Genomic DNA, 27,804 nt, shown 5'->3' with positions numbered 1-27,804 from the left:
TTGTGAAAAAGCATAAAACAAATGTGGCCTTAGTTCTTTGTGAGAAATTCTTGCCAACTCTTTTCTCACCTGAAATAGTACTTTTATGCATGTCATGTGCTAGTACTTACAAAAGTATGTCATTTGCTAATCCTTAGTGATTCACTTTGGTTTTATTAAATCTAGCTAGTTAATCTTTCATTGGTTTTTTTGTTTAATATATGCTTAATGAATTTCAAAGGCTTTTACATGTACACAATTATGTTAAGTTAGTAGATTTGGTGATTTCCATGATTTTTATCTTGATTCTCTATCATTGCTTTTGTTTGTTGTCATTGTTTCCTTTTATCTGTAAAGATGTAGATTGGTTATGGGGAAAATCATGAGCTTTATATCTTTTGATTATGATATTGATGAAATCTGAGCATCTTTTGTTTTTTTTTCTTTTTTGAGTTATATATTCCTTATAAATATTATTATGGGCCTTTGTTTGCTTAGAGCCATTGTAATTGTGTCTATTGCTTTATATTTTTTTAGTAGATCATAATTCTTTCTATGAAGTTATATGGGTTTTTAACATGAGTCTTGTCCTTGCATTTTGACTAGTTTGGAATAGGTTAAAAAGGTTGGTGGATAGGAATTCAACAGTTCAGTCGATTCGGTTTATCATAATTAAAAATTAAATAGATCAAATAGTTTTCAAAAATCAAGTAAAATAGATTAAATATAAAAGAGAACTGAACTAATCAAACATCAAATTGGTTCGATTTTGAATCGAAATGATTAAAATTTCATTACTTTTTAACAAATTATAACATGAAAATTCATAAACTCTATTTATAAATATAAATACACAAATAATCTAAACATTAAAAAAACATAACATTTGTTTTTTGACTTATATAATTATATCTTTTTACATAAATGATCAAATTAACATTCAAGATTCAACATAGCAAAGATAATTAAATTAACATCTACAAAATAAAACTTTCTAACTCAAGACAATCAATCATTGTACATCATTAGCACTCGATCATGTGGCTCATTGGTTAATGCATTATCTCCTGTCTAAATAACAGAGTTTGGATTCCTCTTTTCCCAATTATAAAAAAAAAAACACCATTGTACATTATTAACTTGAATATCTTCCATAACTTCACATAAACTATCTAACAATTAAAAGAATATAATAAATGTAATTATTAATATTTTTTTAATTATTTACATCAATTTGATATTTAGATCAACTTAATTTAAAAATTTAAAAACTTTAAAATTGAGAACTAACTTAATAAACTAATTAGATAAAATATTTTAAATCAATAGATTCAATAACTAATTGGATCAAATTATTTCACCTAAATTGTGTTTAATTTAATAGAATCATTCGTCTGGCCTAGCTGATTGCAGCTCCAACATTCCATGACCAACTAGGACCCCATTTTTCCATGTGGGCTATCTCTCATCCTCACCTCTGCTTAGAAGCTTGTACTTTCTCTCTCTCATCCCTCTGTAACTCTTACCAGTATCACATCTTATTTTACCCAACTCTTTCTTTTTTTTTAATTATTTTGGGGAAGAGGGAAACCCAACTTTTATTATTCATTCTCTAATATTCGATGCTCTTTGTCCAATGATAGCAGAGCCGTAGAGGGATGCATGAGGTGAGCTTTTTTTTTTGTTAATTCTTTATATTCTTCTTTGTTGTTGATTGATTACTTTATGGAAGAGCCTTTCTACTATGAATTTCAAGTTTTGATGTTGCAGCTTCAATTAAAATGTTTCAAAAACGGCAACATTTTTGCAAAATACTACTCTTTTGTTTTTTTTTTTTTGTATTGGTGTTTGGCCTAATGATTGAAAACTCATTGAACTGAAGCAATTATCTCTAATTTTCAATTTGGACATTTGCTATTAAAAATGGCATCAACAGCATCTTTCTTTCTATTCCATTCTATCTGGCATCAACAGCATTTTGCACTTTTTATGTTTGTTCCGCTAATGTGAGCTTCTTCCTCTTCTTTAATCGCTACTATGTGAAGCAAGAAACTTTCAGTTGTCTGCGAGCAAAGCTTGTCAATATTCTATTTCGTTTTGTATTAGCTTGTGCTTTGTGCGTGTTGTTTTGCTAATCCTTGAATATTTAATTATTTGTGCTATTAAGTTTAGCTAATCAATTGTTTTTTACTATATAATGTAAATATATGCATAACAAATTTCAACTGCTTTGACATGTTTGGCCAATGATGAGATTCATTACCTTAGGTAGTTGTCTTGATTTTCATTTGAACCTCCATCATTGCTTTCACCAACCTGTTCTTGTTGTTGTTGTTTATCCCTGAAGGTATGGATTGGCTTTTATAAAAATCGTGAGTCTCCACTGTTTGAATATGACACTGATGAGATTAGATGGTGTTACCTTTTGACATAGAATATCAAATGGGTTGTAAATCCTTCAATTGGAAACTATTTTTCCTTTTCTTAAATTTCTAAGAAAATGTTTTAGATGCAGTGTGAATTATAGATTAGTCGCATACAATGAATATTTATGGAGTTTGATTGATTACTGCATAGATGAGCCTGGCGATTTAAATTTCAGGTTTTGGTGTTTCAGGCTCAATGATGATATTTGAAAACTGGAGTTTCTTCCCAACATTAATGCATTCTATTATTTGAGTTTGAGTTTTTATAACATTTTTTAGCAAAGCTTTCTGGACCTAATTTGTAGCATTCTTTTTGTATTTGGTGTTTAGCCCAACGATAGAACACTCATTGAATAGAGCAGTTTTTCTTATTCTCATTTGAGCATTTGCTATTATCATCTCTATCATTGTCATCACCAATCACCGTTAGAAACAAGCAAAATACCAAAGTAGCCTTCTGTCTCTCTCACTCTGACTTGATATATATCTATATATCTTCCTATTGACATGGATGATGATGTGTGAAAGGTCTTTAAAACCGGTTACTTAATACTGTGGATGACCAAATTTATCTGTGAGATCTTTTTTTTTTTTTAATCATTTTGAATCTTGTCTGGAATTCGTAATTACTTAATTAACTTCGTGTACCGTAGAAATCTTTGGGTTGTGATTTTATTCTATAGTGACTACATTATAGGACAGTTTATGCTACTGCTGCTGCTACTATCGTCATTATTGCTGTGTATTTTTATAAAATCATGAGCTTCTCTGTCTTTTGATTATGATACTCATAAAGGCATTGCATTTTTGTAAAAAGAGTTTTTATTTTATCTTCCTTTAAGTGTTGTTATGGGCCTTTCAGGGTAGTGCTCTGAAGTTATAGTCATTAGTTGCTCAAAGCAAATTCCTTTAACTAGTTGTCATAGTAGATCATAGTTTTTTCTATTTGAGTTAGGTGTTGTTATTAGATATCTGTGTTTAGGGTTACAGTGAGATCCTACACTATAGTTAATGCTTTTTCCCAATGATGGAAATGCTCATTTTGATTTGGAGGTTCTGGTTTGTAATTCATCTCTAGCTTTTACGCACCACCTCCGTCATTCAATCTCTCTTTCTCTCTCTCTCTCTCTCTCTCTATATATATATATATATATATATCTTTGGTGGTGTGTGAGATGCCATTGGTGAACACCATTGCATGAGCTGTAAATGATCTTGTCAAAGCTATAAGATCTGAGTCACTTTTTTGAATTGCACTTTCATAGGTTTGAAAGTCAAATGTAATCTTTGGCCAAAAACAAAAGACAAAAAAATGAGGTTACCCTTAGTCCAAAAGGTACATGGTGTGTGTTTAGATTTTGAGTTATGGAATTTATTGGTGCCATGTATAGCTCCAAATCATAACTAGTTAACATGTCTATAGAAATTTTAGTTAAGCATTGGAGAATTGCAAATTGAGCAATTCCTCTTTCACACACACACTCTCTCTCTCTCTCTCTTTCACACACACAAACACATTTAACTAATATTAAATTATCGCAGTTGGGTGAGGTTGATTTTTACTTTTGTTTTTGTTTGCATCCCAAGGCAGTTCTGGATATATCTTTTACTTGTGTAATTTCAATTATTATTATTATTATTGTCCTATTATTGCACATGGTATTGATAATGGCTGTGGAATAGTTTTCTGTTAAAACATATAGCTTCACTATCTGTGTATTTTTGGAAGTATCAATTCTGACCTCTGAGAACATTTTAGATTCTTTATCATTTGTGTTGTATTGAGAATTCATACATTTTGAGGTTTTTGACTTAACAATTTGCAGGTTGTACGAGTTCAGTTATGCTGCTTTCAAATTTAATTTGGCTACATGGTAAGAGTAGGATATCATGCTTTTCAGTACTCTGATACGACTATCAGTATGTTGAGTTGCATTTTGAATAGCCGAGGCTGCTCATTTGTTGCCCTATCGAACCTTCCTTCTTTTATTCCTCACAATTTGATGGTTTTTATGGCTGCCAGATGAAAATAAGGCTTCATGTTTTTTCTTTTGATTTGGTTTAATGGTATTTATTTCTCGTTTTTATGTGGCACTTTATTATACCTGAAGATGCCTTGTTACATGAATAGTACAATTTATGACAACATGGACCCAAATTCTTCTTTTTTCTTGTACACCAACATGTTTCTCTTTCTCATGGCTCTTCTGGAACCATTTTTTAAGACATTTGATTGGTTAGTTTATTTTCATGAATATTCCTGTATTTGCATTGTTTGGGTATTTATCTTCTTATTGCCTGATGATGGACAAATTAATTTTATCAAGTGGTATCTAGATTATTCATTAATAATCTTTATATGCCATGGGTGAGTGTCTAGGTGGGTGTGTTGTGTTTCTGTAATGGCATGTGTGCACGTGCGGGCGGGTGTGTGTGTGTGTATGGGTGTTAGTGGTTGGTGTATAAAGGCTTGTAATGAATGCCATTGGTAATATACCACATATGATCAATCCAAGCTATGAGATCCGAGGCCATTTTCTTGTTACCTTTACTTTGTTGTTCTGGATTTTTTTTTGGGCCGAGGTTATGGGTGGTGCAGCCCACTCCTCCCTCAAACCCACTTACCAGCATATTCTAATAGTTGCCACTTTTTGGACTTTTAAGAAATACATTTGCAGTTTACATTTGGTCTAACCATATCTCCATGTATTCCTTCTTGTCTTGCAGTTTACCAATACATTAAAGTACAATAAATACAAGATACTCATGTACATTGGTTCCAGTTCAATGCAAGTGTGTTGTACACTGACACTAATAATACCAAAGCATAATATTTTGAGATTAACCCACAGAAGAGTGGACGAACGGCCAAAACAACAGAAATAAAAAAACCTTCTATCACACACAAATAGGGTGAAAATATTCATCATAGAGAAAATCAAAATGGAACAGTACATACAGAGATTCCTAAACAAAGTGTCACTTGTATCAATCACCATAGCCATATTTACTCTCTTCTTCCTTTTCCTCCAAACCTCAGAAACCTACATCACACACGACACTACCCTAAAGCCTCATCTTAGATTCCCCAAATCTACCAGTGACTCTTCCTTGTGTTACTACCTCCATTTTCCCAAGAAAACACCTACTTTTGGTCCTCCACATCTTAGATCACCGAAGTCTCTTCCTTTACTCAATTCTTCACCTAATTGTAAAAAATGGGTCTCTCCAAGAAACACTCCAAAGTCCTTTGTGTCTCTGTTGGAGCAGGCCATGAGGTCATGGCTCTATCCAAAATGGGTGTTGAGGATGTTACAAGTGTTGAAGTGATAGAGTCTTTGCCTTTGGTTATCAGGGTGGATCCTCATAATTGTCCTTTCCTTCATGGGCCTTCGATGTTGCCTTTATTGGGCATTTGGTGGAGGCTTTGTATCCCAGGCGGTATGCAAGGTAGATGGAGAGGACTGTGAAAGAAAGTGGGGTGTGTGTGGTGGTAGTGGACGAGTGTGATGATGATGAAGAAGTGAAGGAGATTGTTAAGCTGTTTAGGAAGTCCAAGCTTGTTGGCACTTCCAATGTTACCTTGAACAGAAGAAGAGTGACAAGGATCATGCTGAGAACTATAGCTTTTGCCTAATAGATTGTGGCTATTTATTTTGTCTTTGATTTTGTGGTGCTGGATTCATTATTACCCATGTCTTTAGTTTTTTCCAATTCTTCATTAGGTGAATAAGGATGGCTCTTCTTGTTGGGTTTACATTTCCCCCAGATGCAACATCTACAAACACCAAGTACATATGCATAATTTGGAAATTTCTATCTAGCAGGGTCCTTTCGAAATTAATTTCTTATAAACTCCTTTGTATCTTTTTTTTTATAATTTTTTTTAATCATTAATTTTGATAGATTCCGCTGGAAGATTCTTGGCTTAGCAAAGGGAAAGAAGGCCTCCTTGTTCTTGAGTGAACAAAGGTACTACCATTTCACTTTCAGCACGCCATTCATAATTTTTCTAAGAAGGAAGAATGAGGACTTGAAATAACCTTATGTTACTGTTATTCATTTAGTTATATAGCCCTTTTTATCATCTTTGATTTTAAAGGTTATAGACTCTTTTTTGCTTCAAAGTTGCCCTCATCGTTCAGAAATTCAGACTATTGTACTTGCCGAAATTGAAAGTAAGTGCTTTTTCAATTGACATTTAGTATATTTTTTAATTTGATGATATCTTAGATAGAATGCATTTCTATAGCTTATGTTATACATTAAATGGCATATGAATGATTCTAATTTGGCCGAAAGAGGATCGTCGAATTGTCATTTTCTTTTTGCTTATATCTTAATGACATACATGGTATAACAAGTATAGCAAGTTTCATTCTACACATGGAAAAAGAGGGTAGATGTTGTATTTGGTTGATGAAACTGTCAGCGTACATCTCATATCTCTCATTAATGTAGTGGCCTTTATTTGTAACATTTAGAGGGTGAAACTATCAATTGTTAAATCTGGTTCAATTTAGACATCTGTTGATACCACACATTTAGCTGGCCCTAGCAAACTAGAACAATGAAAAAAACCATTGATTATCCATTAAGACACTTGGACTCAAGGTTTGGTATCAGTTTTTCAACTTGTATACATTTTGTTAAGTTATTAGTAAACCTAGTGCTATATATGGGTCAGGGTGGTTCAAATATTAGCTAACTTAGTAATTGAACTGAGGTTTTCCATTTTTGAAAATCTCATACTAAAACCACATTGAAAGGTAACAAAAATTACATATAACTGAGACCAAATTAATTGATTATTTTGGTTCCTTTTTCTCAAGTTTTTTATCCTCATCACATCGCACGAATTTGTGCATTTACAGATATTCAATTCCTTATTAAACCTTTTTTGAAATCTTTGCCCTTGAATCAAGTAAAAATCACAAAGCTAGCCCTAAAAGTAAGCATCTTAAATCAAAAGATTTTAAATGTGATCTCTGTAGAGGGTTCTTTTGGTTAGGGAGAAAGGACGTGTTGCAATGAGTGAATCAGGATGGATTAGAGGCAACATAGAGGAAGACTGGAATAGTCCTTGAAGCATAAGTGCTTTGAGTGGCAGGTGGCAAGGGATGAGAAAGGGTTGACTAAGATGCGGATAACGACGAATGAGAAAGGACTGAATAGAAAGACTCTCAATGGAATAGTCTTGAAAGAGCTTTTTAATATAATCTATGCTGGGTTTCTAATCTTCCCCTTTCTAACTTTCAAGGCTCTCACATTTATACTGAACAAGAACACTTCCTTAGAAGTTGTTAGGAGAGCACGTTCAATTATGGAAGAATGTGCTTGTTATGGAAGAACAGTTAAGAACGGTTTACGGGATATTAAAATAATAATCACGTAGTGAGGTAGTGGATATAAGTTTTTAGTAAATGGAGTAGTAGCAATTGATAGTGCGTCACGTGTGCTTTTAAGGAGTAAGGAAAGAAAAATGGATAAGCACATGTACTTCAAGAAAAGTTAAGAGAAGTCCTCTTAACTATCTTCATTCTGGCACCAAGTCAAACTCTCTAGAACATCCCAAATTGAAAGTAACTCATTAACCCTGCCACTTGTTCTGAGTTACTTTCACTTCCCCTACATATAGCTATTGCACACTTGTTCTTGGGTGTTTCTATGCTTGTAACGCTCTTTGGGTGCTTTTACACTTGGAACGCCCTTGGACGCTTCTGTACTTGGAACACCACTAAGCGCTTCTACACTAGAATGCCTTTGGGCGCTTCTACGCTTAGAACACCCCTGGGCACTTCTATGATTGGAATACTCCTGGCTTGAAACACCCTAGGAAAAATGCCCTTGGGCTCTTCTACACTTGGAACATCCCTGATGTAATTATTTTGTAAAACTAGAATTGAGCATCTACATTTTGCCCCCTGCATAAAAATCCTTATAAGTAGTTTTATGCATAAGGAGATGCTCATACTAATAAGAAAGATAATACGTTTATATATATATATATATATATATATATATATTTCTATCTCTTTCTTTTATTTTATTTATTATTTATTATTTTATTTTTTTGAGTTGGTAATTATTGAGCATAGTATCACTATTATTATTTTTCTTATTTATTATATATATATATATTTTTAGTCAAAGAAAGGCTTTAAAAGAGCAAAAGAGTATTACTCTTAAACCATCCTAGTAAATCCCAAAGGTGGTGAAGATTGAATTTTTTTGGCTATTTCAGCCATGTTTATATGTTAGTTCCTTGCAAAAGGATGGGTTTCTCCTAACATTATCAATTCCATGCCCCCACAATTTCATGAAGCAAATTGTACGCGTATTGGATAAATGCAAAATTTTTTTTTAGTATAATAATAAAAAAAATTAAGATAAGGGAGGAGAAGTAGAGATGTCTGTAGAAAAGTAATTAGATGTAAAAAAGGATTTCCTAAGAAAATTTAAAGAGTTAGATTCCTATTAGGAAAATAATTTCTAAAATCTATAAATACGAGAGAATAGTTCTGTAAAAAAAATTCACAATCAATTCTTAAAGGCTCTTTTTTAAAATTTTGAACAAGTAAGTTTTCTTTACATCAATACTGTGTTTGTTTCTTTCCATTTTTTTTAACGTATATGTTTAGGGGTGCTTTTGCATTTAGAATAGCTCTAGACGCTTTCTTACTTGGAGCACCTGAACCACTTAGAATAGTTTGCCCCCTATAGGAAAATTTTATTATTAAAAATTTCATGCATAGTGGAAAGATTTAAATGAATGTCAAAATTTAAGGATTTTATAAATCTCTCTAGGGAAATTGGTTGTGTAGAAACTCACAATGAACTTCTAAGGCTTTTCCCTAAAATTTTTTTTTAGCATATATATATATATGGATTATAGATTATATATATAAAACAAATTGCACAGAAAATGAACATCTTTAATGTTAGGAAAATTTTGTTATTTTATTTTATTTTAACATAGAATGAGTGTTTATTTATTTATTATTGCTTGTTTCTCTTTGAGGATATTTTTTTTTCATTTAGTGATTTATATTCATATATCTTTATTTGTTTTATTTGGCATAAAGGAATATTAAAAAAAATGATGCACAAATAAGAACAAATAAAGAAACATGGGATATTAATGTATAAGTAGGAATGGCAATGCATGAGTATTTATCTGGTTGTTTTTTTTTTCTTTGTCATTTGTGCTTGTAGAAATTTTGTTGCCTCTTCTCATGGCCAGCACTCGTTTTACCCCGAAAGTTCACTATTCTAGGAAAGAAAATGAAGAATACTATTGCAACCTCTCTTACTAAGAAACTGTAGGTAGGAAGAACCGGTGAAATACCTCTTATGTCAGAAAATTAGGATGATAATATCATCAAAGAAAGAGGAGAAGATTGCTTTTAGGAAGCAGTGCGTGCAAAATAGGTAGATAGGCATCCATGTGCATCCGTTACTTATCATTGGGATCGTATTTGTAACGGAGTCACTCCAGATAGAAGGTGTTCGATCCTAGGAATGTCAGTACTGAAGTTCAGATTTAAACATGGTGAGCCCTCTTTCGGTCACTAAATTTGGATTTAATTCATTATTGGTGCAAGGTTGAGATAAATGGGTAGAGAAAGTCTTAAAGAATTCCACTTATGTGACTGCTCTCAATAATGTCGGAGTCCTTGACACTGTAAGAGTCACCACAAAACTCCATATTCATAGGGAATCCAGAATTAAAGTATGGCGCGCTATTCTTGCATGATGGAGTACTTTTTCACATACTATGATTACTGCTTAGGGAGAGTTTCTTGAAGATGTGTGCATTCTTTTGGAACTTCCTTATGTTGGTAGAGACGACCTTCGTTTCATTATACTTTCCAAAGAGAAAGAAAAAGTCAAGAAGTTCTTTATTAACTTATTTAGGAGCCAAGTTAAAGCTTCCGAGGTGGCGCATTTCTCCAACTAGGTAGGACTCTTCTATAAGAAGTTCAACATTAAAGGTGAAAGTAGTCCTCCTAAGTATCCAGATCACATTCATGAGTTAGTAGTTTTGTTGATCATATGGTTGGCTCGATGTGTCTTCCCAAGTTGTCTAGATGATGGAATATCTTCTTCAGTTATTCCTTATGCAAACAAAATTGCTAAGGGTACTAGCTTTTTTCTTGCTCCATTATATCTAGGATCTCTGTATAAGAGATTAGACTTGTATCATTCTAAGACTGCTGAATCAGTTGGTCGCTACAAAGTCTTGACTTATGTGGATGTATCTTTTATTCATATGTGTTTATAGAAACGATTTTGTAGTTGTGCCCCTACTTTTAAGGTGTATCAGCCCTATGTGTCTTCTTATGCAAATACAGCTTTAAGAGACAATTATAAAGCTTGGGCATGGCATGATCAAATTCTCAAAGACAACATTCTTAAGGTGTTGGATGAGGCAGATCAATTTACCGTCAGGCCTTATGTGAGATCAAGTCATGGTTTTGATGATCCAACTATTTACTATGATAGACGACCATCTAAGTGTGGGAAACTGAGCTCACGTGAATTGAACTTCTTAATGTGAATTCATTTTTCCAACTGTCTTTTATGATTGAGACAATTAGCTCAAGCATTTATAGGGATTCATTGTCTGTCGCGTATATTCTCCTTATAGAGTGGCATGCCAATTTGGATATGATCAACCAACTCCACCTAGACCTCCTTTTCTTGAAAACTTCTCCTCTTGCACTTTCGTATTTCTTATTGGTATGCTCAATCGTACTGTAGATAAATTCAAAAGCTGTGTTGTCCCAGCCTTTGACAAAATAGGTGCTTATACCACTAGTTGGTATGCTTACTAGGGAGATTGTCTTTAGGAATGGACTTCATTCATCGTATCTAATCTTAAAGTGCAATTGCATGTTCCTTTCATCAACAATGATGACGTGTCACTTCGTTTGAGTCACTCTAAGAGGAACAAAACCCTTGTCAGGGAAGCTTGTTTCTTGCTATTCTTTATCTCTCTTTTTACTTTATTCTCACATAGATATTTGAATTCTTTTTTTTTTTAGGAAAAATCAATTCCAAGTGTAAAAGTAGAAGAACAAAGTATCTCAAGTTTGAGAGTGAAAAAGAATCATATGACCACATGAAAAACCATGAGTCCAGTGATGAGTCAGTTGATGAAAGGTTTCCCAAACATGAACATCAGAGTTTAGGAGGAAAGGTAGATGGTAATGCTATACAAAGAGGTTTGATAGATCTGACTGATTTCCTACTCTTTGTGAGACAAAGTGTTGGTGAAGATGAGTTAAATGACATTACGAGAGTTAATGATGGTGATGTGGACGCTGCTACTAGAGTTGGTGGTGATGATGTCAATGTTGCTACTAGAGTTGGTGATGACGATATGGGTGCTACTAGTGGAGTTGGTGGTGATGATGTTAATGCCATTAACCAAAATGATCAGAGTGCTCTTGGGTTTCGCTTTGGAACATTTCAATATAACAATGCAAATATCATTGCCAGGGGAACCTTTGAAGTTACTTGCAGTATTCAGAACAACTTTGGTATCGATGCTACTCTTGGTGCTACTTGTAACATTTCTTCTTTCAAGGGTGCTTCGAATGTTAATCACGATGCTTCTTATCTTGAAAGTGTTTTGAATACTAATTGCAATGGCTCTTTTTCTGAGGGTATTCTGGATTCTACTCGTAATTCTTCCTTTTCTCTAAGAGGTATTTAAAATAACTCAAATATTATTTGTTTAAATATTGGTATGCCTCTTTCTTACTGCTCACTGTATGTCATTTTCCAGTCATGCCACAACACTTGCAGCTATTAGAGCATGTTTATACAGTAGAAGTTGAATTTTGGCATTTTAAACACAATTTATTGAATAAAGGCTTCATGGATAGCTTAAGTACTACTTTAGAGATTGCTTCCTCCCCATAGGCAAACATTTCCCTCGAAGAATTACAGAAAATGGTGTCTTATGGAAAATGTTCTCCTCTCTTATTGTCACATTAAATGCCTTGACGCTTGCATGGCTAAGGCCAAAGAATACATCATGACAAAGGTTGACAAGCCTAACATAGAGGTTGAGATAAAAAAGCTTGATGCAAGGAAAATGGAGTTGCAAAAAAGATTAGATAGCCTATCCAATTTTGAGAATGATAAATCCTCCTATCCTCTGAATTTCATACTTAACTAGCTTTTCCTTGTTCTTCTTTTTCTGATATTGTAAACTTGTTCTCCAAAGTGAACATTTACTTTGCCTTTTTCGTGGTTTTATTGAGCTACTTGGTTCCGTATTTCATTCTTTACGAACATATGAGTGTTTCACAAGTATTGCTGTGTGCTAAAAGGGATTCTCAACTTCATATTAGGAAGAATAATCTTTAACCTAATGGGAAGGAGAATGACATATTACATGAGCATTTAAAGCTGCGGCCTTTCTGTAAATAACAAACTATGGCCAAGAAGTGAGCAATAAAGCTTGCGGCCAATTTGTGAATAGCAAGCTATAACCAAGAAGTGAACGATAAAGCTTATGACCAATTTATGAATAGCAAACTATGACTAAGAAGTAAGTGATAAAGCTTGCAGCCGATATGTGAATAGCAAACTATGGCTAAAAAGTGAGCGATAAAGCTTGCGGCTAATATGTGAATAGCAAACTATGGCCAAGAAATGAACGATAAAGCTTGCGACTAATAGCGTAATATTATTAGAGCCAAATTATGAGCGTTAAAGCTTGCGGCTGAAATATGAATTATATGGTAAAAGATTTGAGCATAACACTTTCGACCAAGTGAAACAAGAATATTACAACCAAATAAGAGCAATAAAGCTTATGGCTGAAAATGAATTTACTTTAACATATCACAAGACAGCTAAAATGAAAGCGATAAAGCTATGACCGATAATGCATTAAAAGTAAAAAAAATACCAAGCAATTGGAGCATTCTCATGAGCTCCTAGACATAGGTGGGAATTGTAATTTCTTGATTGTCGAGAGAACTCTCTATATCTTCATATAGAAATTTCTGGATAATATTCACTTACTGCAATCACTCTTCCCCAATGGAGTCGCTAAAATGTAGAGGGTTCTTTTGGTTAGGAAGAGAGGACGTGTTGCAATGAGTAAATCAGGATGCACTAAAGGCAGCAGAGAGGAATACTGGAGCAATCTTTAAAGCGTAAGTGCTTTGAGTGGCAGGTGGCGAAGGATGATAAAAGGTTGATAGAGCGGCGGATAACGACGAATGAGAAAAGACTAAATAGAAAGACTATTTGTAGAGGAGTCTTTAGAGAGCTTTTTAATCTAATCTCTGCTAGGTTTCTAATCTTCTCCCTTTCCAACTTTCAAAGCTCTCACATTTATACTGAACAGGAACACTTTCTTAGGAGTTGTTAGGAGAGTACGTTCAATTATGGGAGAATGTGCTTGTTATGGAAGAACAATTAAGAACGGTTTATGTGATATTAAAAGAATGATCATGTAGTTGGGTAGTAGACTTAAATTTTTGGTAAATGGATTAATGGCATTTGATAGTGCGTCATGTGTATTTTTAAGGAGTAAGGAAAGAAAAATAGGTAAAGCACATGTACTTCAAGGAAAAGTTAAGAGAAAGTCCTCTTAACTAATTTCATATCTGAGCCACCAAGCCAAACTCTCTAAAACATCCCAAATGTGAAGGTAACTCATGAACCCTGCCACTTGTTCTGAGTTACTTTTACTTCTCCCTACATATAGTTGTTGCACACTTGTTCTTGAGTGTTTTTGTGCTTGTAACGTGCTTTGGGTGCTTCTACGCTTGGAACGCCCCTAGGTGCTTCTGCACTTGGAACACCCCTAGGTATTTCTGTATTTGAAACACCATTAGGCGCTTCTATACTAGGAAAGCCCTTGGGCGCTTCTATGCTTAGAACACCCCTAGGCGCTTATACGATTGGAATACTCCTGGCTTGGAACACCCCAAGGAAAATGCCCTTGGGCTCTTCTACACTTGGAACATCCCTGATGTAATTATTTTTTAAAACCAAAATTAGGCATCTACAATCTCTCAAGTATTAGATCTGATCCCCAACCTTGTAGAAAAAGAGAAAGTGAAAGAGGATTTTTAATATAGAGCTAGAATTGTGATATCTCCAAGCAGTGCTTCGTGAAGAAAGAAGCTTGAGCAATATGAGCAATAAAAAAGTTTAATGTTAAAAAAGTTGCTTAAGAGAAAAAAGAGAGAAAGAAACCAGCAGTGATAAGAGATTCTGAACTAAAAAACTGAAATGAAAGAAATAAGATAGAGAAATTATAAAATTAAGAAATAGTTGAAAAAACAAAGAAAGCACCCTGGTCACACTATATTCATGTGACTTGCATTCAAATCTAGTCAAAAGTCAATGTCAAATCTCTCTTATGCGTGAGCTGTATTTTATTATTTGATAGAATGATAAGGTGCGAGTTGGTTTGGATAATGTCTAATACGAGTAAAAAATATGAAACCGAATCAAGTAGTTGGTTATCATAACCTTAGATTGATTTGGTTTATGGTTTGCACAGCCCTAATCAAACCTGCATATATTTTCCTTCCAGCTGTATTTCTAGCTGTTTTTTGCATCGATGAGGTTGAATTTGTTAATAATATGAACCTTGAAATGCCAAGTAGCGTTGGCTCCTGTCTTGCTTTCGTTTTTGAATGTTTTCTTGTAGTTCTTTCTTGCTTCACATGGTAAACCATCATTACATTTTGGTTGGTTTTGTTTCCTTCAGAAATGGTTTAGTGGCTCTGAATAATTATAAGGGTTTAAATCCTTTTAAATCTTTTGGATCTGATTCATATTTTATTCTGATTATGCTGCATTGAACTTTCTTTATGGAACCTTGATGTTGGTGCTATTGAACTACAGTATATATGAGTGTTTTATGCTTGTTCAAACTGTGATGCAATTTCCACAGGCACTGGTCACTTAGTATTCGGAAGCGTGGATGCTTATGGTCATCTTATTGTCTCTAAGCTGGATGCTAGCAGTAAAGGTACATCCCCTAATTTATTTTTCATATTTCTCTAGTTTATATGTAGGTTTGATGGTGAAGTTTCTAGCATATTCTTCTTTATATTTCAAACACTAGCAGTTTGCGGCCCATCCCTTTCAGAGAAGCAATTAACCAGTTGTATGTTACTCGTTTTAATCGTTTGGATCTTTGCAAGTAGAATTTTCTGTCTGGCAGGCATGTCTAACTCAAAAGTAACAAAAGAGATTTATACTTTCTCTTAGAACTTTCTTGAGTAGTTCAGGTTACTTCCTCGACATGACAATTGTTTAGCCTTACCCATTTCTTTTCGCCTTTCAGATGCAAGTGCTAAACTAACATTTAAGGAAACACTTTTAGTTGCCTAACGACTAGTTCTGGTTGATCATCAAAATGGGGTCGGTCAGAGTAGAATGATTATTTGCTTTCTGCTGTGGTGTCATGCAGTCAATGATATGCAGCCTTGGGTTTCTCAAGTCTTGCTAATTTTACTTATAATTCCATTATCTGAAAGCATCCTCATATATTACTTATCTATAGCCCCTTTTTGTTTATTGATTCGTTGGATCCATATGACGTGTGGTTTTGGATGGAGAAAGACTTTTGTTTATTATTGATAAAATTGGCAATTAGAAATTGGACAAAATTGTATTTTATTTTGATAATTAGAAATCCTTACCTAATCTAATTTGAACTTCTATGAAATTTGTAAAATGCATAAATAAAAATAATCAAATGTAATAAATTTATTTTTTTCAATATCGAAGGTAAAAATTTACATTAATTAGTAGATACATGAGATTTATTTAAAATTTACATATCTCAAAGAAGATGAACTATACATGTAAAATTATTTCTTTTGCTATTAAAACAAGATATTCTTATTAAAAATACCATTGGCCTTTATTCTTGTAGTCTTGAACATTCTCTGGGCCATTATTAGTGGCCCATGTAGGCCCTGATCCAGATGATATTTGATTTTTAGCCCACTTCTTGTCTTTCTACGTGAGCCTGGTTCTGTTAAGGGTGGCCTCAAGATACGTCTTAGTTTGGGTTCAGGCCTATAAGACAAAATCCAAGCTTGTCAAGGAAATATGGCCCACCATCCAACCAATTAACAAAGCAACTTGAAGTCTTGCATAGGCCTTTGAAATCAACCGATTGAGCCCAAAAGCCCCAAGATCCAACTCAAAATTTCAGATACAACCAATGGCAATTCAGTAATTCGATCCCTTGTTTCCTTATAAACCCTAAGCTCTGCCTCCTCTAACAGCGTTTCACTTCTCACTGTGCTACTCTCTCTACTAAATCTCTTTCATTTCATTTTGTCAACTTCTTGATAATATGCCCGATGATGTAGAAACAAAGACATTGAGCGGTTGCTTTGGTTTTTGTTTTCTCCAGAGTCTTCACTCACCACCACCATCCCGACCACTTCCACCACCGTCACCACTCTCACCTAACATTTCATACATATTTACATACATACATATACACATATATACGAGTGGTGGTGTGTAAAGGCTTAGGAGGAACTGCCACTAGCACAAAAAACCGCGGATGATTTGTTCTAAGCTATGAGATCTGAGGGCTTCTCATGTCTTTTTATCACTTTTACAAAATGCCCATTTTTTTATTTAACTTATTAATCATTTCTTTTTTTCTTTTACTCATTAGAGGTTTTATTAAGAAAGATGATACAAGCGCTCTGAGCAGTGTTCCTAGAAAAAAGAAAAAAGCTGTGATCTTGATGCACATGCAGCCTCGAACGCTTCATCTGACTCACCCCAATTTTCTCTTTTTTGGAAATTATGCCGTAATGTTAATATTGTCTATATGGATACACAAGTCGTGTTAGCAAAATGTCAAATGTCTAATTTATTAATGGGGAATGTTAGAGTTAGCACTGTACATTATTTTTCTTTTTGCTTTGATTCTTTGGGCATGCTGAACTGAGTCTCTATTGTTGCAATTGCTTCCATTGTGTACTGATGAAAAACCCATATTTTTATTCAATTTTATTTTATGTTACACATATTGTAGCTTGCTCTTTTTATTTTTTGTGGTTTTCAATTAGGTTTTGGGTTTTTGGCTTTTTGCCCAATGATGGAAAACTCATTGATTTAAATGGCATATGAATGATTGTAGGTTGGCCGAAAGAGGGATGTTGCATTGTCATTCTCTTTTTGCTTATATCTTAATGACATAAATGGTATAACTAGTATAGCAAGTTTCGTTATACACATGGAGAGGGAGGGTGGATGTTGTATTTGGTTGATGAAACTGTCAGCATACATCTCATATCTCTCATTAGTGTAGTGGCACATGCTCTTGATGCACATGCATCCAAGAACACGCTATCTGACTCACCCCAATTTTCTCTTTTTGGGAATTATGTTGTAATATTAATTTTGTCTATGTTCATATATAAGTTGCGTTAGCAAAATGTCACATTTATTAATAGGGAATGTTAGAGTTAGCACTGTACATTATTTTCTTTTTGCTTTGATTCTTTTGGCATGCTGAAGTGAGTCTCTATTATTGCAATTGCTTCCATTGTGTACTGATGAGGAAACCCACATTTTTATTCAATTTTATTTTATGTTGCTCTTTTTATTTTTTGTGGTTTTCAATTGGGTTTTGGGTTTTTGGCTTTTTGCCCAATGATGGAAAACTCATTGAATGGAGCAGTTTTTCTGATTTTTATTTAGAGTGTTTACTATCATCTCCGTTGTCATCATCATCATCATCAGCTTTTTCTATCCCGTTCTCTCTCTCTCTATTCATCTATCTCTCTATCTATCTTCTTATTGACACGGCTGATGATACGTAAATTCTCTTAATGAGAATTAGTTGTTAATACTGCGAATGACCACACATATCTATGAGATCTGAGGGCTTTGGTTGATCATTTTGAATCTCAGACTATCATGCTGTTTTTGTTTTCTTTGTGTATGATTGATATGTTGATCATACTTGTGCCTACGCTTCACTGAAATGCATAATTAAGATCAAGGGTCTACCAAGGAAGTTTTTTGGTTGTTGATTTTGTTCTTTAGTGACTATAGTATAGAAATGTAGTGCTATTGATTGACAGTACACTTCTTGTTGGGGTGGTTTGCATGAGTTTTCATTAGTCTGAATTTTGTCGATCTTGCTGAATATATCTTGTTTGCAATTACAATAACCACAATGCAGTCTTTTGTCGCTAGATGAAATAATTGAAGCCTCTCATAGAATTTAGGTAAACTGCAGTACCTCTTTGTGTTTTCAAAGTATTTTCTTGGGACTGTTTAATTGAACTTTGATCATGTCCTTTTGGATGCACTTTATGTGTCTATTTCATTGATGTGAGTGTCTGGCTCTTCTTGAATTGCTGCTGTGCAAAGGATGAAATATTTAGGTTGTGAAAAAGCATCACACAAATGTGGCCTTTGTTCTTTGTGAGAAATTCTTGCCAACTCTTTTCTTACCTGAAATAGTGCTTTTGTGTATGTTATCTACTAGTACTTACAAAAGTATATCATCTGCTAATCCTTAGTGATTCACTTTGGTTCTATTAAATCTAGCTAGTCAATCTTTCATTGTTTTTTCTGTTTAATATATGCTTAATTAATTTCAAAGGCTTTTACATGTGCACAATTATGAGAAGTTAGTAGATTCAGTGGTTTCAATGATTTTTATTTTGATCCTCTGTCATTGCTTCTGTTGTTTGTTATTGTTGTTACCTTTTATCTGTGAAGATGTAGATTGGTTTTTGTGAAAATCATGAGCTTCATATCTTTTGATTATGATCTTGATGAAATCTGAGCATCTTTTGTTTTTTTTTTTCTTTTTTGAGTTATATATTCCTTATAAATATTATTATGGACCTTTGTTTGATTAGAGCCATTGTAAACAGTATGTTTTTAGCTTTATATTTTTTTTTTAGTAGTTCATAATTCTTTCAATGAAGTTATATGTTTTAATATTTGAGTCTTGTCCTTGCATTTTGCCCAATGATGAAAAACTCATTCTTGATCGAATGGATCTGGTTTTAATTCATCTTTGGCTTTTGCACACCACCTCTTCATTCTCTCTCTCTCTCTCTCTCTCTCTCTCTCTCTCTCTCTCTCTCTCTCTCTCTCTCTCGTGTACACATGTGTTTGTGTGTATGTATGTATATATATATATAATATATATGTTGGTGGTGTGTGAAAAGCTAATGATGAATGCCTTTACAGTGAATTGTACATGATCTTGCCATAGCTATGAGATCTGAGGGCTATTTTCAGTTGCATTTTTATGGCATGTTTTGTTAGGGAATCGAATAGCCATTCCTCTCTATTCCTTATCCCCTTTTATAATTGCATTTTATCTATGAAATGGTCATTCCAGAAATCTTCTTGTTAATGGCTATTTCGACTATGTTGGAATAGGCTAAAAAAGTTGTTGCACAGAAATGCCTTTAATTAATTTAAAACATAACTATCCTATATAACTCAAAGCTTTTTCATTTCCCCTTTCTTTTTTCTTTCTGTGCGCATTTGTCTCTCCCTTCTCTCCTATTTTCCTCCACTATTGGAGGATGGTAAAGGGTGGTGGTGGTGCCTCCACGATTGGATCTGGCACTACACGACTAGATCTGATCATGGGAAGTGATGACTAGGTGCTTCATGGCCAGATTTGATTGTGGAAAGTGTCGATTTGGTGCTCCCCAACTAGATCTAGTCCCAAGAAGTGTTGGATTTGGCACTCCACATTTAGATTGTAGAAGAAAATAAATTGATTTTTGATTGGCAGTCAGTTACAAGTCAATATTTATGCTTGCCATAAAGTTTGATTTTAAGTCAATTAAGTATAATATTAATTAATTAATTGAAAACTTCAAGTCGATAATTAATTGATCAATCTTGGTAAGATAATTACATTTATTTTGGCACATGATAATCACGTTAATTATTCTTGATACTCCCTTTCAAGATGAGCTTGAATTCTTAATATTCAAAATGCTCATCTTGCTTAACTTTATTGCAGATTTTATGAATGTTTTTGGGATTAATAATCCTAGTGAAGGTTTTTTCTCTGATGAATTTAATGCCAAAATCTTAAAACAAGAAAATCGACCACATAAACTCCCAACCTCTGTTGAATTTCTTGCAAAAATTGTTTGTTTCTTGGACTTCCAATTGATGAGTGACTCTCTAAGTATATGTAGGCAGTCATTGATTTCCTTCTATCTTGGTACCTTGTTCCAACACTATTTGCATGAGTTGTTAATTGCAGAAAAGGCTTAATTTAAAATAAAATTCTTTATCCTGGTGCTGTTTTAAGGTAATTTAATACCTTAGAGGCTGCCTGCAAATGAGAATTCCTTAGTTTGTCGAAGAATTGTGACAGTTTGTGCTGCATAGGCTATATTAGGCCTAGTGATGGTTAAGAGTAATAATTTTCCAATCAGTTGTTTATATATGCGAGCGTCTGTTATCTGATCATCATCATTGGTCTTGGAGAGCTTGTGATTGTAATTAATGGGAGTGGAAATTGGTTTAGCTCCCAATAAATCATATTTATTAAGTCCAATGCGTATTTCCTTTGACAAATGTAAATACTCCAAACTTAAAAAATACTTAGGCACCCTAAGATCCATAAGTTTGAACCTTGATTTCAAATATCGTTTTGCATCTGTTGCCATTTGAATAGTAGAGCTAGCAATTACGATATCATTTATGTATACTAGTAGAGCAATGAAACCTCATCAAAATGAAACCATCATCTATATATACTAGTAGAGCATTTTGCGAACTTGAATTTTTATTGCACAACCTCATTAAAATTACCATTCAAAAAAGTGATGTCCAATTTAGAGAAATGTTACCCTTTGGAAATACTCTTATTATTGTTTTCTTAGCAGTAGGACTATGAATCTCCTAATAGTCAAACTCATTCCTATTCCTTCGATTTTATCCTTTGGTGACAAACCTAGCTTTGTACCTTTTCACACTGTCATCTGCATGAAGTTTCATCTTGTAGACTGTTTTGCATTCATTTGCATGTGAACCTCTAGGAAGGGGCATCACAATCCATGTTCCATTGTCCTCCAAAGCATCCACTTTTGTTTTCATGATGTCTTGTCATTGAACATACTTTTGTATAGGTCTTGCGAGAAGAAGAGAGTTGTTGGGAAGAAAGGTAGTTGGCAATGGGATAGACAGTGACAAAACTAGTGTGAGAAGTATGAGATGGTAAAATATATTGGTAGGCTTTGAAGTATTTTGGAGGGTTTCTATTTCTGCTGGTATCATCTCTGTTTGCCATGCTCAATTCTGCTAGGGAAAGTACCAAAATTAGAAATCTTCCTAGAAAGGCACTGTTGTCAAGACAGTTTAGTTTTTTATTAAGCAAGATGAGCATTTTGAATATTCATGAGCATTCTGAATATTCATGAGCATTCTGAGGGAGAGTATAAGATCAATGCATGTAATTATCATGGTCTTGGCTTGTAATCAATTATTTTGACAAGTATAAATATTACCTTGTAACTGACTTTAAGTTATGAGAATCATATTGTTTTTTTCTACATCCATATCAGTTTCTTCCTCTCTCAATCTTTACATAGTCCAAAGGGTGCAACGAATGGTATTTAGATTTTGACTTCTGAAGTTGATTGATGTCATACATAAAGCCAAACTATAACCGTATGTTAGTTCATTGAAATTTTAAATAAAGCATCAGAGAACTGCAAACTAAGCATTTGTCTGGTTGATTTAGTTACATATATTAAATCTATGCAGTAGGTGACGTTGGTTTACAGATTTATATGATATTTTGTATTTGTATTGAGCACTCTTTTGATATTTGCTCTTCCGACTTACCCCACTTATGCCCAATGATGGAAACTTTATTTCCAAAGAGGTTCAACAGCATTGTATTTTTGCTCTATCCTTTCCACTACTAGTGTCATCATTAGTTTAGGCTCTTCTTTTTCTTCTTCTTCTTCTTCTTCGTTATTATTATTATTATTATTATTATTCGTGTCCGTGTTACTATTGATGGGACTGGTAATGGATGTGGAAAGGTTTTCAATGAAATTCAATAGCATCACCATTGATGAATTGTTGGAACTATGAGTTCTGACCTCTGAGGGCATTGTTTGTTCTTTCGCCATACAGTGTATTTGAAAGTTACAAGTGTTGGGATGTTTCTAAGTTTGAGTTTTAATAATTTTAACTACGATATTGCAGGTTGTAGGAGTTTACTTTAAATAATAATGCCATAGTTTTAACTAGAAATTTGCTCACACCTTGCTGCAGGGCAAAATTTTAATATTTGAAAATTTTGCAACATTACTTACGTGTTAATAATCAATATTCATTTATTACTTTTGGTTTTTTATTAATTGTAGTTATATATTCTTGATGTAACAAAATTAAGCTTTTCAGGAGTTACTTATTATACTTTTATCTTTTTTTTTTTTTTTTTTACTTCTATTGTAGAAAAACTGGACTCTAGCCAAATCAAAGCAGTCAAAGTTTTGACTTTTTCATCAGTAAATATTGCTTACTTTTTTTTTTGGTTTAGGGTTTAGATTTCGACCACTGTCAAATTTATTGTGTTCAAAATCAATTTGCAACTTGTTTGTACTTTCTAGCTTGAGTTTTTCAGTCATGAATGGTTACAGATCTTGTCGTGGCATTCTCATCATGTCATTTGCAACCTAGGTGTTTGTAGCAGGAGGGACATAACATCAATTATGTCTGTATAGTTAAAAACTTATCTTATGTAAGCTGTTGTGTAAGTAATGAATGTGATTTCAGGTTGCTTTCAAGATGTAGCAGTATTTGTGTTTCCATCCTTGTCTCATTGGCTCTATGACACTTATGTAACCTGTTGTGTAAGCAATGAATGTTATAAGGTTGGCAAACTTAGCATCTGGTCTCTTACCAAAAATAACAAAGCCTTGAGTCCTAATGCACTTAGTTTTTGCTCAAAAGAGGGAAACCAGCACAATAAATGACATAAAGCAACTCCCATGGCTATATATTTATATTTTAATTTATATATCTTCCATTTCAGATTACAATCACAACAGTGAACAAAAATGTTGGTCAAATGAATGGAATCTGTTTGTTTTAAATTGTGAATTGAATTAATCTCCCTTCAACTGAAACTTGATTGTGAGCTTTGGAAACTTCTTCATGTGCTTGCTTCTTTCAACCCATGTGACGTGGACCAAAATAGTTTATTGTTTACATTAGAGCCACTAGCCAGTCAGCCCGATGGTGAGGGGACTTAAATCTGTAGTTTGACCATGCATTTCATTAGATGATGGTTATAATTGAGAATATGTTGAGTGTTTCCAACCTTTATGGTTCTCTTAAGCTCCAAACTTTTTAGTTCATACAATGGAACAAGAAATGTGAAATAATTGGTTAGCTTTCAGATTTCCTTCAACAATATTTTTTATGCTTTATTTGTAAAAACTAAAATTTGTGTCGATTGCTTTATAAATTTGTCATGTATATGGGTTGAGATATTTTTGAATTTTGATCCTTATCTTGTATGCTAGGTTCTTTTTGTTTAATTTTTCATTGAGTTATTAGATATTTGTTATATAAGATTAGTTTAATCTTTCTTCATATAAATTTAAATTTCAAATTATGAATTAAAAAGTATATATGTAGTCAACATTTAAGAGAGGAGGAATAGTGAGATGTAGTCAAGAAATTATATAATATAAAAATTTACATTAAAATAGAACATACAACAAGTACATTAAACTGACATTTTATATATTAAATGTTATAGTGTTATCTTTTCATTAATTATATTTTATGTAATAATTTTATCACCCACATTCTAGGGAAATGTTTTTGACTTTTCGAGGTGGGGGCAATGCATTCCTTGCCCCAAATATGCTTTGTCGACATCATCGAAAATAGGACACTTTATATTATTTTATAAAAATGAAATAATGCGGTTTCTTTAGAAAAAAATTAAAAGAAATTAAAATCAATTTTAAGATTAACATTATCATTAATTAGCATAAATTCTATATTTTATGTTTTTGTTAATGTAAAATAATAGTTAATTGATGATTTCTCTATCAAAATTGATTTTATAAATGTGGTAATCAAATGTCTAAAATGAATTACGTAATCATATATTTATTTTATCTAATTAAGAGTATATTATATATGGTTTTCATATAGTAAAAATGTTTTTTAATGTTATTTTATTTGTTTGAAAATAATGCTCTAAAGGATAGACTTGACCTTGAATCCTTTGTTAGCTATATGTACGTCAAGGCCCGAGCCTTGAGAGGCTACGTATTGTGTGGGATTAGTGGTAATTAAGAGTAATGTTATGGAGTCTTATTGCTGATTGTTAAGGAAGTGGCGGTTGTTTGATTACATTTCTCCGAGCACTTACTGTTTACTATAGTTATTAATTTTAAGGTACAGTAATAATAAATAAATAAATAAAAATTCCTTCTACCATCTTTACTATTATTTTCCTCAGTGGACCATGTTTGGGTTTAGCAATTGCAACCATTCAAGAAATGCAATTTGCATTCATAATTTTTATAATCAATTTTAGTGCTAAGAGTTAAAATGTGGAAAATAATGTACGATATGTGTTACTGTGACATCGAATTGAATATTTAAAGATGATCGAATCAATCAAAATCAAATTATTTTGATCGGTTTATTCGGATTATGAAATTTGAAATCAAATTCATACTAACTAAAAGTAATATATGTTGAAATCATGTTTCAAACTAATATATAACTATAAATTTCAACCCAACTAGCAGTATAGAATATTATAAAAATTAGTTCGTATATGTATATAATAATTTTAAAATATTTTATTTTATATTTAATTATTGCTTGATTCTATTATAATGAATAAAAAAAATTCAAAATAATTGCTAATCACTGTAATTGAATCAAATTGATTGAAATCAAGTTGGTTGGATGATTTTTCGCATTCAAAATTTTCCTCACCCCTCTTGAGAATTCCAGCCTTCAAAGATGCATTAAAGAATATTAGAATATCATCACAATTGAGATCCTTTGTTATAAATTTAATTATATTTAGCAAGAGTGAGTAATTGAGTGGTTCAGTTGGTTGGATCTACCAGAATTAAAGATTAAATGGATTAAATATTTTTAAAAAATTGATTAAAATAGATTAAACATAAAGGAGATATAAAATTGATCAAATATCAAATTGGTTAGATTTTGGATGGAAATGATTAAAATTTTATTTTATTTTTAACAAATTATAATATGAAAATTTATAAATTTCATCTATAGTTATAAACATACAAATAATTTAAACATAAAAAAGTTTTGTACCTCACATTATTATGTCTTTTTACATAAATTATCAAATTAACATTTAAAATTTAACATAACAAAGATAATAAAATTAACATTTACAAAATAAAATCATCTAACACAAGATAGTCAATCATAACAGATCATTAACTTGAATATCTTTCATGACTTGATTTATCACGTTTACTTATATAGATTACATAACAATTAAAACATATAAAAAAATATAATTATTTATATTAATTTGATATTTTAATCGATTTGATTTAAAAATTTTAAAATTAAGAAGTAACTAAATAAATTAATTAGATCAAATTTTTTAGATCAATGAATTTAATGAACTAATTGAATCGAATTGTTTTATTTAAATTAAGTTCAATTCAATTGAATAATTGGTCTGGTCCAGTTGATTGCAACTTCAGCATTCCATTACCAACTAGGAGCCCATTTTTCATTTGGGCTCTTTCTAATTCTCTCCTCCGCTTAAATGCTTGTACAGTTGTACTTTCTCGCGCCCATCCCCCTGCACCTCCTACCAGTATCACATCTTGTTTTTAAGCCCACTTTTTCTTCATTTTTTTAATTATTTTCGGTGAAGAGAGAAACCCAATTTTTATTGTTCATTCTCTCAGGTTCGATGCTCTTTGTCCAACCGTAGAGGGGATGCATGAGGTGAGCTCTTTTTTTGTCAATTCTTTTTATTCTTCTTTGCTGTTGATTGATTACTGTATGGAAGAGCCTTTCTGCTATGAATTTCAAGTTTTGATGTTGCAGCTTCAATTCAAATGTTTCAAAAACTGTAACATTTCTGCAGAATACTACTCTTTTTTTGTTTTCTGTTTTGGTGTTTGGCCCAATGATTGAAAACTCATTGAACTGAAGCAGTTATCTCTAATTTGCGCTTTGGGCAATTGCCACCAGCAATGGCATCAACAGCATCTTTCGTTCTGTTTCTTTTTCTTCTTTTTGGTGTACATGAAGAACTGCTTTCTCTCTCTCTCTTTCTTCGTATGAATACGGCTACTGATGTGGCGAAGGCTCTTGACGAAAATCAGTGGGTTAAAAGTTAAAACTTCGAATGACCATTTATAGCTAGGAGATCTGAAGGCTGGTTTTATGATTTTTAATGTTTGTCTTTATCATGCTGCTTTTGTTTCGTTGGCATATGAATTTCATGTCATTGAGTAATTAGCAGTTCCCTACCATGAAAATCTTTGGGTTTTTGGTTTTGTTCTACGCTGACTACAGTTAGAAATATCAATACTGCTGAACGCCAGTAGCATGGCCATTGGGAGTTGGGACTACTAGTAGTTGATATCTTTTTTTAATGCTTAATGTAATTGCTTGGTGACAAATCAACTTTATTTTGCTTTTCTGGATGCACTTTTTATGCTTGTTCCATCAATGTGAGCATCTTCCTCTTCTTCAATCGCTGCTGTGTAAAGCATGAAACTTTTAGTTGTCTGTGAGCAAGGCTTGTCAATGTTCTGTTTCTCTTTGTATTAGCTTGTGCTTTGTGCTTGTTTTTTGCTAATCCTTGATTATTTAATTTTTTGTGCTATTAAGTTTAGCTAGTCAATTGTTTTTTAATAATTTCAACTGCTTTGACATGTGTGGCCAATGATGAGATTCATTGCCTCAGGTAGTTGTCTTGATTTTCATTTTGAACCTCCATCATTGCTTTCACCAACCTGTTCTTGTTGTTGTTGTTTATCCCTGAAGGTGTGAATTGGCTTTTATAAAAATCGTGAGAGTCACTACTCTTTGAATATAACACTGATGAGATCAGAGGGTATTACCTTTTCCGTAGAATATCGAATTGGTTGTAAATCTTTCAACTGGAAATTGTTTTTTATTTTCTAAAATTTCTAATAGAATGTTTAGATGCAGTGTGGATTATAGATTAGTTGTATACAATGAATATTTATGGAGTTTGATTGGTTACAGTATAGATGAGCCTGGCGATTTAAATTCCAGGTTTTGGTGTTTCAGGCTTAATGATGATATTTGTAAACTGGAGTTTCTTCCCAACATTAATGCATTCTATTATTTGAGTTTGAGTTTT

The 27,804-nt window shown here is 32.9% G+C and overlaps 2 protein-coding genes across 2 annotated transcripts in view; both read left to right on the top strand.

Moving 5' to 3' along the window:
• The first annotated feature begins 1,515 nt into the window (after window positions 1–1,515).
• LOC110417214 (uncharacterized) lies at window positions 1,516–12,178 on the top strand. The gene is made up of 5 exons (XM_021429450.2): window positions 1,516–1,646; window positions 4,232–4,279; window positions 6,312–6,377; window positions 6,508–6,583; window positions 11,453–12,178. Exon 5 carries the CDS (start codon window positions 11,530–11,532, stop codon window positions 12,124–12,126), a length of 597 nt encoding a protein of 198 aa, XP_021285125.2. The 5' UTR covers window positions 1,516–1,646; window positions 4,232–4,279; window positions 6,312–6,377; window positions 6,508–6,583; window positions 11,453–11,529; the 3' UTR covers window positions 12,127–12,178.
• The window catches only part of LOC110416404 (uncharacterized), a 32,005-nt gene continuing 9,824 nt past the window's right edge, over window positions 5,624–27,804 (top strand). Inside the window, exons 1-3 of the mRNA XM_021428402.2 lie at window positions 5,624–5,846; window positions 5,903–5,982; window positions 6,481–6,520. Coding sequence (XP_021284077.2) covers window positions 5,624–5,846; window positions 5,903–5,982; window positions 6,481–6,520 — 343 coding nt within the window. The remainder of the gene's footprint in view (window positions 5,847–5,902; window positions 5,983–6,480; window positions 6,521–27,804) is intronic.

The sequence above is a fragment of the Theobroma umbraticum genome, unplaced genomic scaffold (genome assembly GCF_002168275.2).
Source record: "Theobroma umbraticum cultivar Fairchild unplaced genomic scaffold, ASM216827v3 scaffold_51.0, whole genome shotgun sequence".
NCBI lineage: Eukaryota > Viridiplantae > Streptophyta > Magnoliopsida > Malvales > Malvaceae > Theobroma > Theobroma umbraticum.
This window is presented reverse-complemented; position numbering and strand designations above follow the sequence as displayed.